Below are 12,248 nucleotides of genomic sequence, written 5' to 3' on the forward strand. Positions count from 1 at the left end.
ATAGTATTACTACTACTGATACTACTGGCATTGACATCTACTCAACATGGAGTCTGGAACAATGATGGGTTCCTCTTGTGAAGCCCATTTGTACATAGCAATTTCCCTCGAAATTTCATCGGAATCCGTCCATAACTTTTTGAGATGTCCTGCACACAAACAAACAGACTGACAGACAAGCCGGTAGGCGACATCGGTGGTCGCTCGACTAAGGCGAATTTGAAATATGTAGATAAGAGAACACATCAGATGGCATTTTTGCCGTTCTTTGTTCCATATCGGAACATGACGAGCAACTGTCCATTCATCATTTGTGTTAGATTCCCTAACTCTACGTTAGGGAATCCCAACGTGAACGTTGGGGTGAAAGCATATAGTAATATAATTGCATACTAGTCATACAGTTTTTGACGGATCGTGCTGAAAATTTTTGACAAAGAGCTTCATTATAGTGCGCATAAAAGCACGGAAGCCGATTTTTGATTTTCGGGAAAAAATATTTTTGGGATTTTTTCAAAAATTTCAAACTTCCGTTGCGAGGCATCGTTGGCGTCCATAGCAACGGTGCTCAAAAGCATACAACTAGATCCTGGTATGAACCTACCTGTCAAGTTTCATCAAAATCGGTTGACTCCTCTGGCCTCCAGAGCTGTCCATTACATACAAACAAACAGACAGATGGAAAACCTGAGAAAAACGGTAGTCTAGCTATCACTCAACAGACATACAGACGGAAAACCTGAGAAAAACTACTCTAGCGACCACCCAAAAGGGGTGAAAACATAACTTCCTTCACCTTCGGTGGCACAGGTAATCAAGCTATAAAAATTTATTTAAAAAAAGATAAAAACTGACCATGTTGTGACAATCAAATTCAATGGAGTTGTTATTAGATCAAGAGTAAAATTGATATTAATTAATTTTTCTTATTTTTGCTTCTTGTAGTTGTGAGGAACATGATAAAGACGTCGGGTGGTTGCACAGGGGAACTTTGCTCGCTGAATGTAAATTTTGCAATATTTTCAATTTTTATATACTAACTTCATGTGAAAGTTCTTGACCTTGACTTACAGCTTGAAGTAATTGAAAATGTCTAATTTCTTCCAGGAGGAGATGTTGGTGTACATTCTTGATCCTGCAGGAACTTGTTTTCGCTGCCACGATCCTCTGCACAGTCTTCCAACCGATGGGCCCATTGGGTATGTAAATTGTCCCAGGTTGTGCAGAAATGAGATTTGATTTGATTTTATAAGACAATGGATGAAATCAATGGAACATTGACATAGGTATACTGTCACCTCTGATGAAGGGTTAACGCCTGAAATGTCAGCTTCTCCTTGCCTCCTATGACGGTTAGCATACCTCGATCGGCATCCTGTTGATTCCATTGATTGTTCTACCTCTCTGCTGACGCAGATTGACACCAGTCTTCACGAGCAACACTTGTTCTTCATTCTCCATGAGATGATGAACTGATATCACAGAGTAAAGATTCGTTTGGAGGAAGATGACGTCAGCAAGTGCTGGGACATAGAAGTCAAATGGCAATAAAGATAATTTTATCTCCCTGGGAATGTTCATTCCTTCTTCAGCTCAACATCTAGAGCATGCGATTCTCCAGAGAATACTCCGAGATAATTTTATCTTTCCCAGCTACGTGCGTCCCTTACGATATTAGTTCCTACAAATGAGCAGCTGCAACTGCTTTTTTAAGTGCAATTGTACTCTCTTAGCAGTTGCTATGAACATCAATCAGGCATTGCTTAATCAATCGATACACTTGTGATGGTGAGAAATACACGTCGCTTGAACATGGAGTTATCGTGTATTTTATTCCAGATTTCTGTTCACTTTTTTTTCCTGCCTTGCAACACAAGGATTGCCATTTAAGAATCCTTCAATTTTTAGTAACTGCATCCACATCTATTTCTGCCTCTACTGTACTGTACTTATTTTGTCTCACTTTGTCTGAGCATCTTAATAGCATTGTCATCCATTACCATGTTCATGCATGGGTATTCTCTCGCTCTCTCTCTCTCCCACACACACACACAGTTGACGTCCGGGTGATGTATTGTGTATAAATAACATCGCAGTGGTCTGCCAAAAGCTGATTTATTTCCTGAATGCCAGGATTAATGGTTTATTATGGCATTGCCTATCTGTGCTTGAAATGAAAGCTTGGAGCTTAAATGTAATGTGTCATTTCTACCTGACGCTGACAGCACCGATGGTGTCCTGATAACACCTTTATGACGTGTGGCTTTTCATTTAACATAAATAATTTTATACTTTTTTCATCTTCAGTGTACACTGTCCAACACCAAGAAATATATTACTCTGTGTCTAACCTTTTGTAGCCTTCTTCATCCTTCAGCCTCAAAAAGACCTCTGTGATGCCTTTCCTTGTAGGTCAGCTGTCTGGCATTCACGTGCCACATCGGAAACTCCTTTGATGAAACATCTGCGAGCAAATTCCAAAAAGAATGGCTTCGTCGTTTTTAATGTTTCAATTTACCCTTGGAATGAGAAGAAAGAATCAAGCCCTGCACCGAATCACTTTGCTTCTTTGCCATCATGGGCTGGAAGCAAAACAAGCAGGATTACAAAAGAGAAATTCCTGGGTTTTTTTTGTTCGACGAGCTTGCAGTTTGCTTCAATGCACCATATTAACTAGCAAGGTTTTTTCTTTTCAAATAATAGCTTTGTAAATATGATTAGCGGAACAACTTGTTTGCAGATTATATTTTAGATCATAAGCATCCTTCCGTCTCGATTGACGATCGATGGGCTGCGTCCGGGTTATCTCGGTTTCAAGTACCGTAGATGAGCAGCGTCTGTTGTGGCTGATCAATCCAACCCGGGAGTGGCAGTCTTGTACAGAGTTACTGCAGACAAACAAAGTGGGGGTCAGGCCGGCTGCAGCTCTGGCCTTGCGCTGAGCTCGCTTCTGCTCTCTGAAGGCAGCTCTCGTCTTGTCAGCCCGTTTCACACCTGATGACACTGTGTGAGTCCAAATCACAGCGTGACTCCATGACTCCCAAAAAATGTTTCAATCAATTAACAGTGCCATGTGCATAGTAATAGATGGAAATCCGACCTGCGTTTTGATAATTTTAACATGGATTGTCCTCATAAAAGGTCTCGTGTGCAGGATGTTGCCCTGATTGACCCTTCACATGGTTGAGTACACTCCCGATTGGCTGTTCTGTGCTTGAAAGGAAGGAAACAACCAAAAGCAAAAACAAAGTGGAGGAAACATAAAATGTTTGCGATGGCTATGTTACAGAAAACAAGGAAACACCTGGGCGAGGTGTGTTAAAGGACAAATTATGCCAGGCTCACGTTTGAATGATGACTTGTGGCTGAGGAATTTGGCATCAAAAGGTGTCGGTGACGAATATTACCTTTACTGGGATGCCCAGCAGCCGCTGGCATGTTCAGAACATATGTGATTTCACTTCCTAGAAAGCTATTACCAGGAGAGACACAAATATATTGCCTCTGATACCAATATTATTACTCTAATGCTTTGTCCAAAGTTCTTGTGAATTGGATTTACAATTATTCTTTCATAATAAGTTCTAAAAAGTAGTTTTGTGATCGCCTACTCCTGAAACTTCATAGCTCTTGGTACAATTTTGACCTTGGCATATACCCCCAAGCCACAGACTTACTTCTACGGTAATGACGTCATTAATAGCTTTACCAAAATTAAGGCGCTGTCACACCTTGACGATTTAGCCAGCGTATGCCGATTTATGAAAAATTTGTCTAAAACGCTGGCACACGTCGAATATGTTATGGGTACGTTTTGTGTACGTTAAGAGCACGCTGAAAAACATTACCATAGGTCATATTACACTGGTTTAAAACGTTGTACGTTTTGGTTGTCCAAAAAATTTTGCATGCTTGAAATTTTACGACGTACTCGGCGTTTGGCTCACACGTTCCGCTACGCTGGCCATAAGTTGTAGGCACGTTATGCGATCGTTGACACACGTTAATTGTATGTTACTCATAAGTCGAAACACGTAGAGGTAACATTCGCGTACCCGAAACTTATTTCTAACCTACGAGTAACGTTTTGTAAGCACGCTACACGAACGTTGTTCACACTTCGCAACACGCTACTTGAAAGTTCCTCATACGTCGAAACACATCAAAGTAATGTTTAGGGTACCCGTGACTTATTTATAACCTATGAATAACGTGCTTGGGAATTAGTACGCTATGCATACGCTAGACTATCGTTGGGCATAGGTTGTGGACGCCTAAAACACGATAAACAATCGTTGGTATAACTTATGTATAAGTTATCGAAGCGTTCTGTGTTCATTACTAGTACATTATGCATTTGTCAAAGTCGTTTTTAATACTTTAAAAAGTAAAACAAAGAAATATTTCATCGTGGGAATGAGGAAAAAAAATTAGCCGAAAAGAACATCGAACAATGGTGCAAAGTAGTCTCCTATTCGTGGATGATAAGAGGATCCATCATCACCCACACCCTCCCCATCACGCTCACCTACTACTACTGACATGGACCTACTACTAGTACTACTACAACTACTGACATAGACACACTACTACTACTACTACTACTACAGACATACTAATACTACTGGCATAGGCATACTACTACTACAACTACTACTACTACTACTACTACTACTACTGACATAGACATACTACTACTACTACTACTACTACTACTACTACTACTACTACTGACATAGACATACAACTACTACCAATGCTACTACTACAACTACTACTACTATGACTACTGTCACGCACACCAACTACTGCTAATAGTATTACTACTACTGATACTACTGGCATTGACATCTACTCAACATGGAGTCTGGAACAATGATGGGTTCCTCTTGTGAAGCCCATTTGTACATAGCAATTTCCCTTAACGCTGCCAATACGCCATTACACGGTAGAAACACGGTGTAAGTTAGAAACACGTTCAGTGAGTGATGTGGTCGTCCGGAAGACGTCAATCTAATTCGTCTACATACAACAATGTGTGTTTGAGATACGTTACACATAGGCTCATAGCATGTTACTCAAAGGTTAGAAGCACGTTATACTTAGGTTCAAAGCATGCTACACATAGGTTAAACGCACGTTACTCATAGGTTCATAGCACGCTAGTCATTGGTTCAAGGGCAAGTTACAAATAGGTTCAATGCACGTTACTCATAGGTTTCAAGCACATTAAACATAAATTCAGAGCACCCTACTCATAGGTTAAAAGGACGTTACCCATTGGTTGAAAATTAGGTTTCGGGTATGTTAAATATTACCTTGACGTGTTTCGACTTATGAGTAACCTACAAGTAACGTGTGTCCGTCGTGTGTAAACGATCGCGGAGCGTGCCAGGAACATATGACAACGCATGCGGAACGTGTTAGCCATACGCCGAGTATGTCATAAAATTTTCAGCATGCTTGAAATTTCACGACGTATTACACGTACCACGTAATATGACAGCGTACTTCATTGTTTTCCAGCCTACTCTTAACATATACACAACTTACCTATACCGTATTTGACGTGTGCCCAGCGTTTTAGACAAAATTTTCATAGGTCGGCATACGCTGGCAAAATCGTCAAGGTGTGACTGCAATGTTGACACTTCAAATTCTCAGGCGGTTATGATTTAAATCGGCGTGCGGCAGGTTCTTAACAGGCTACGCCACGAGTTCGCCAGCGATACGTTTAGTGCACTATGCGTAAGTTAAACTATCGTTGGGCATAGGTTGTGAACGCCGACAACAGGCTAAGCATTCGTTGGTAAAAGTTATCAATAACACAACGAAACGTTCTGTGCCCGTTACTAATATGTTATGCATATGACCAACACGTTATGAATACGCCCAAAACTTAAAAAATTTTCAGCGTACGCCAACGTTTTTTTTTTTTTCTTCGGCATGACGGTGATGTTGACACTTCGATGTCTAGTGCGGTTATGATTTGAATTGTGGAGCCGCCGCCTATAAATAGCCTACGCCACGTGATCGTCGGTGATACGCTGCCGCGCTATGCATAAGTTAGACTATCGTTGGGCATAGGCTGTGAACGCCGACAACACGCTCAGCATTCGTTGGTATAAGTTATCTATATGTGATTAAAACGTTCTGTGTACGTTACCAATACGTTATGCATATGTCCAACACGTTATTATACGCCCAAAACTTAAAAAAAAAACATCAATAGTTCAGCGTACCCCAGCGTTTTACATACATTTTGAGACCTTGCCATACGCTGGGTAAAACGTCAAGGTGTGACAGCCCCTTGAGCAGAGGCAAATCAGTGGGCATTTTATTGAAGTTCCTGCAGAAAATATCAAACTCATTTGACTTCAATGAATCAAAAGTGCTAGGTTTTGATAAATTTGCAAGGATTGTAGTTATTTTACATGCTGATTGGAATACGCTTTGTTTGGATGAGTTTGGGAGTAATGTTGACATTACAAAGATCAAACAGTCTTGTGGATTCGTCACTTAAACACTTGGAATGGTGCCAGGTATTCACCTGGTAAATTTTGATGTAAAAAGTAAATTGGAGTTTTGGAGGTAACATCAAGAGGAGGGTGTACAAGTGTAAAGACAAAGAGCCATCTGTGATGTGTAGCTTGTATAGCAACCTCAAAAAGAAAAGAAAAGGAAAAACGTGATCACAAGATTCATGGACATCTTTGAAATTGACAGATTGAACAAAAACAACAACAACAACATTTTCACAATATCTAATAGACATTGGTAAAAGTGAATTCAACCAAGAGCTAGCCTGGAAGTTAATAATAGATCAAAAAAACACCAATGTGCCATTTATTGTATGCGGTGAGTTATTTCAGGGAAGGATCTACCACGACCGATGGTGACCAAAGAATGAGTGAAAACCTTCAAAGGGAACTACATAAGTACACCGAGTCAGAAGAATAGAGGGTTGCATATATGTGGGCCGTTGAAAAAGTTTTATGAATGAGATGCTCACAACAGCCCAAAAGTACACCAACTTTTATTTCTCAACAAGTTGGGTCACCCGATCAAGACTGTGTTAGTTCGACTTTGGTAAACCATCATGAAGATTGTTGGTGACAGGTGAAGCAAACATTCACTCGGAAGTGCAACATGGCAATGATGGGCCAAATAGACGTCTCATTTCCTTGTTTACAGTCGTGCAGAATTATTGACCATTCGTTACACTCACTGCAGACCCTTTGTTATATTCATTGCCATTATGCAAACGGAATATAAATATTGAAATGCAATTAGTTTGTTTCACAACAGAGCATCCGAGCTAACACAATGTTGTTACATCATCATAAAAACATTACTTCGTACGTTTTTTTTTTTTTTTTTTTAATAACATCATTGACAGTGGACACCGCTCCAAGGTGGACGCCTGACATACACGATTGATTGCCTAAATCACTGTTATGTCATGCTTTCACGTTAATTTTCTTAAGTATTTGAAGTTTTTATTGGGATGTTGACCTTCCACGTGTGATAACAATGTGGTCCACCAGTTTTTAGGGAAATTGGCTCGGGGGTGGGGGTTGGAAATGTATAACAAACTACACAACTGATCAAAAGTTTTCGAACACCCCCATTTTTCGAGTTTTTGCTGAAATTTAAGCAGTTTAATATTTCAATGTACTCCGAAATTAAAGCATAGAACAAATAAACAATTGCAGATAAAAAAGAAATCATGGAATTGTTTTGGTGAACAAAATTTAATCTAAATTTTTGACTCCTCAAAGTAGCCACCTTTTGCAGATATAACAGCCGAACATACTCGAGGCATTCTTTCTACAATGGAAATCAAATATTGTTCAGAAAGTTCTTCCCAACACTGTTGCTGAAGTTCCCACAAATGTGTTGCACTTGTCGGTTGCTTTGCTTTCACCCGTCTGTCCAGTTCATCCCAAACCAGCTCGATGGGGTTTAAGTCTGGAGACTGTGCTGGCCATTCCATGATTTGAAGCCTACCATCTTGTTCTTTTCCTTAAGGGTAGTTCTGACATAGCCTGGAGGTATGTTTTGGGTCGTTATCTTGCTGTACGATGAACCCCTGAACAACTAGGCAAAGAGCAGAGGGTATTGAATGGTGCTGCAAAATGCTGTGGTCGCCCTTTTGGTTCAGGGTGCCAGTCACTCTGTGCAAGCCGCTGACTCTGGATCCAGCAAAAGAACCCCAGATCGTCACGCCTCCTCCTCCATGTTTGACAGTTGGTGTCACACACTGAGGAACCATCCTTTCCCCTACTCGACTCCGTACAAAAACCCTGCGTGATGAACCGAAGATTTCAAATTTTGATTCATCGCTCCATAAGACCTTCTTCCAGTTTTTAGTAGTACACTGGTGGTACTTCATGGCCCAGGCAAGCCTCTTTTTCTTATTTTGCCATCTTAGCAATGGCTTTCTTACTGCCACTCGATCTGTCAAACCTGCAGCTCAAAGTCTTCTCTTTACAGTTGAAACTGAGACTTCCTTATTTCGACCAATGTTAAGCTGTGCTTGAAGCTGCTGTCCTGTGAGCCACCTATCACACAAGCTGTTGACTCTCAGAAACTTGTCTTCTGATTGTGTTGTGGCTTTGAGTCTGCCAGACCTCTTCCTGTCAGAGTTTCCTCCAGTTTCCAAGTGCCTTTTGATGGTGCATGAAACTGTACTCACCGACACCTTGGCTTCCTTTGCAATTTCTCTAAAGGAAAGACCTACACTTTGAAGGGTTATAATGGTCTGTCTGTCTTCCTTTGTTAATTGTCTTTTTCTCGCCATTATGATAACAATATATTACTTCCTGCAGTGCAATATTGTCCAAATAATGCTTCAGAGGGTGAAGCAACACAGTTTGTTCCAACACTGATTTAATACAGACAGAGGGTTTGTAACTAATCAACAAAAGTTGGGACACCTGTAGGAATTGTTTGCATCAACTTTCAAGGTTTAATTTACTTCCATTGCTGCAGAACAGCTGCAGTTGCTAACCCATTACTTGTTCCCTGAAAAGGGTCTTTTTTGCCAACACTGAAATTTACATTATTTTTCAGTTTTTGGTCACCCAAACTTTGTTTTTTTGTTAACATCTGGCAGTTTACCACTTTCTACCATTTCAGGTTATTCACTGGACTTGAACTGCTTAAATTTCAGTAAAAACTGGGAAAATGGGGGTGTTCGAAAACTTTTGACCGGAAGTGCAGCACGGCACTCCATGGAGTATATACCAACGCAAGGCTGAACGTTTAAGTTTTGTATCCCCCTGATAGGCCGGATCTGCATCTGGACCTGAACCAAAATCGAATCGGCTTTTTCATGTTACCTACCCAACTCATCCACCAAGTTTTGTCATAATCTATCCACAACTTTTTGAGATATCATGCTATCTATCATTTTTTGCCCCATCTCTCAATGGTGAAGAATAACTTTATAATTGTAGTATCTGGATCTGGATCCAGATCTTCATCAAAGACAAAGCAATTGGTCCTTTTCACACACCCAACCTGTCCACAAAGTTTCGTCTGAATCCGTCCACAACCTTTTGATATATCCTGCTCACAGATAGACCATCAACCTGCCAGCGGTGGGTGAGAAGTAAACCTTGGGACTTGACCTCCTGCCGGGATATGCCAATAACACAGAGATCCTTGGATTTGATAGCCTTCATGGGAGAAAGATGGGAAGCATCTGCACCAGCGCAGTGTGAAGACCCATAATTCATGATATGTTGGATGAAAGTTTCATACACTGCAATGTGCTCCGAGTGTCTCAGAATGTTCTTAGCGCTGTGGATAATATTAAAGTATTGGATTGCCTTAGAATTCAGTTTGGTGAGGTTGTCTTACCTAGACAGGATGTGATAAATTGTGAATCTAAGGAACTGAATATTTTCTCGTGGTTGTGCAGGTATGTATACTGGGTGGTTCAAAAGTTGATCGTTGTGGAGAGACAGAGTGAGAGCATGGCAGGTGTTTGACCAACGACTTATTTCTTCCATATCTGTAGAAGCCTACGCTTAGTGTTGGCTTCATGGTTAGGGTGGTGGGCTTGGGATCCCGAGTTCATATCCTGCTTGGCTGTTGAATTAATACCAGGTGGGGTTGACTCTGCCTGTCGTTCTTCTGAGGTTGGCAAAATGAGTTCCAGCTTGCTGTTATCCTGTGTTGGAGTGTTGACCCATCCAGGATTGTGCCCAATAGCCCAGGAGACTGCTTAAGCAGCACCAACGCTCTGCATAGAGTATGGTCCTGATGGATGGATGTAGAAGCCTGTCTCTCACAAGTGTGTTGTGTAATATTCTGCACAGAGTGGAGTCATCTGTAAAATTGTACAGAGGATTATCTGGAGAAGCAGAGAGGTCATGAATGTTGATCAAGAATAAGGTCAATGCTTGTTAAATTTTTGTGATATCGATATACATGTATACTGTATAATATATATTAATTGTTTTTTGCTGTGTGTGCAGAGATGTGTTGGAGAAGCCAGTACTTACTGAGTGTGATGGATTGCCTGCTCACACCATACTGCACCCGGCCCTCACTCCTCTTGCTGTCCCACTTCCACCGGACAAGATAGGCAAGGATTGATTTTACCTTTTCCCACATTACATCTGTCTGCCCTGTTTTATAGTTACGAGAACTGTCTGTACCTTCACACTGTGTCTACTTATTAAAAGAAAGAAAATTCCTGCATGTGAGATTCTCATACATTGTTCCGAGACATTCCATCAAATGATCATCTGGCTTTTTCAGAAAACTGACCTCATGCATAAGGCTTATGAAGAGCACATACTTTTGTGTAAGTCATTGAACCTTAGAATAAACTACATTAGCAGGGACCCACGGAATATCTGCGCAATTTTAAGATGTGCTTTTACGTCCTCAACCACCCTTCGACAAACCCCAACCCATCAAAACCCCCTCCCAAACCCCAACTCAGCTTGCCCTCTCAAATCCTAAGTCCACAACCTTCCCCTCCCAACCCTAACACTTCAATCACCTCCCCACTCCAAGCCTTTAAACCTCCTCCCAACCTCCATCTCCACCACAACTCCTCAACCTCCCCCCTCCCCACCTCTCCAACTCTTCAACCTTGCCCTCTCCACTCTGACCCATCTTTGCTCTCCCCCCTCCCAATCTCAACCCTCTCTGTCTGCCCCTACCCCCTCAGCCATCCCACATCAATCAATACATAATTATTCATGACCTCATTGAAACAGCGAAATGGTTAACTCTTTCCCTCCACAATCTTGCTTTCACCGACTTCACAGAAACCGCGATCGAAACAGCATCAGCAGGGCTCCGACATGTCACAGCCCATCACGGTCACCTGTCCAACTCACAATCCCATGAGACGTGTGGTAACCCTGTGAAATTGCAACTCTCAAGAACCCACGAGCAGCCTAATTGTGCCAATAAACGACCCAAAACAAATTACCTCCTTCCTGATGCATATATACGCATCCTGAAGAGTAAATGATGACAGGTTTTTTTTTTCTTTCACAACTTTGCGAGATTCCCGGAATTCCTTGGACAAATACCTCTATAATGACGTGTTTTATGGTCTCCAGTCGAGCCTTATCAAAGAAAATACTCGGAAATAATAGCAAGAACCTGTGGAACCTCCAAGTTGAAAGCCCTTTCTTTAATCTACGAGTATGTTCCGTACATGCGTGACCGTATGTGCAAAAAAAAAGTAGAATTGTGACGTCAATTTTGACGTCATAGCACTGTGTCCTGTCATTGGTTTGGTAAATAAATGGCCATAACTTGGGAACCACTTGTCCGATTAATATCAAACCTTGAAAAGGCACATCCACAGGTCCCCAGCAATATACCTGGCAAGTTTCAATTAGATCGGACCAGTGGTTGTCGAGAAACAGCAGTCACAGACACACAGAGATTGCTGGAATTATAGACAGATACAATGTCAAGGCTCATATAAGAGCGAACACACATAACGTATAATAAGGGGAGCAAGAGACAAGGGGGATGGGAGAGGGAAGCACAAACCAGTTAGAACTAGACACATGAGGAGATCTGTGGAAGGGAGAAGGATGGGGCAGGGTACACGGGGTAAACAAGATTGACACTACATGGACTTTCAGGAAGGAAAGCAGGGAATATGAAAGAGTTGGGTTTGGGTGCATGAACAGGAGTCGAAAAGATCATGGTTTTGGATGGGGGAAGATAAGAGATGGTGGTGAACAGCTGTCTTGAAGACCTGG

At 41.5% G+C, this 12,248-nt stretch overlaps 1 protein-coding gene across 5 annotated transcripts in view; it reads left to right on the forward strand.

Annotated features, from left to right (window-relative positions):
- The window catches only part of PDE2A (phosphodiesterase 2A), a 314,549-nt gene that overhangs the window by 111,101 nt on the left and 191,200 nt on the right, over positions 1-12,248 (forward strand). For 3 of the 5 annotated variants that reach the window (XM_085898655.1, XM_085898657.1, XM_085898656.1), the window contains 2 exons: positions 1,108-1,199; positions 10,488-10,597. In XM_085898655.1, coding sequence (XP_085754781.1) covers positions 1,108-1,199; positions 10,488-10,597 — 202 coding nt within the window. The remainder of the gene's footprint in view (positions 1-1,107; positions 1,200-10,487; positions 10,598-12,248) is intronic. The other 2 variants (XM_085898658.1, XM_085898659.1) reach the window with 1 other exon arrangement.

Source organism: Eptatretus burgeri, chromosome 10, assembly GCF_056783735.1.
Source record: "Eptatretus burgeri isolate ZD-2024b chromosome 10, Ebu_testis_v1, whole genome shotgun sequence".
Classification (NCBI taxonomy): domain Eukaryota; kingdom Metazoa; phylum Chordata; class Myxini; order Myxiniformes; family Myxinidae; genus Eptatretus; species Eptatretus burgeri.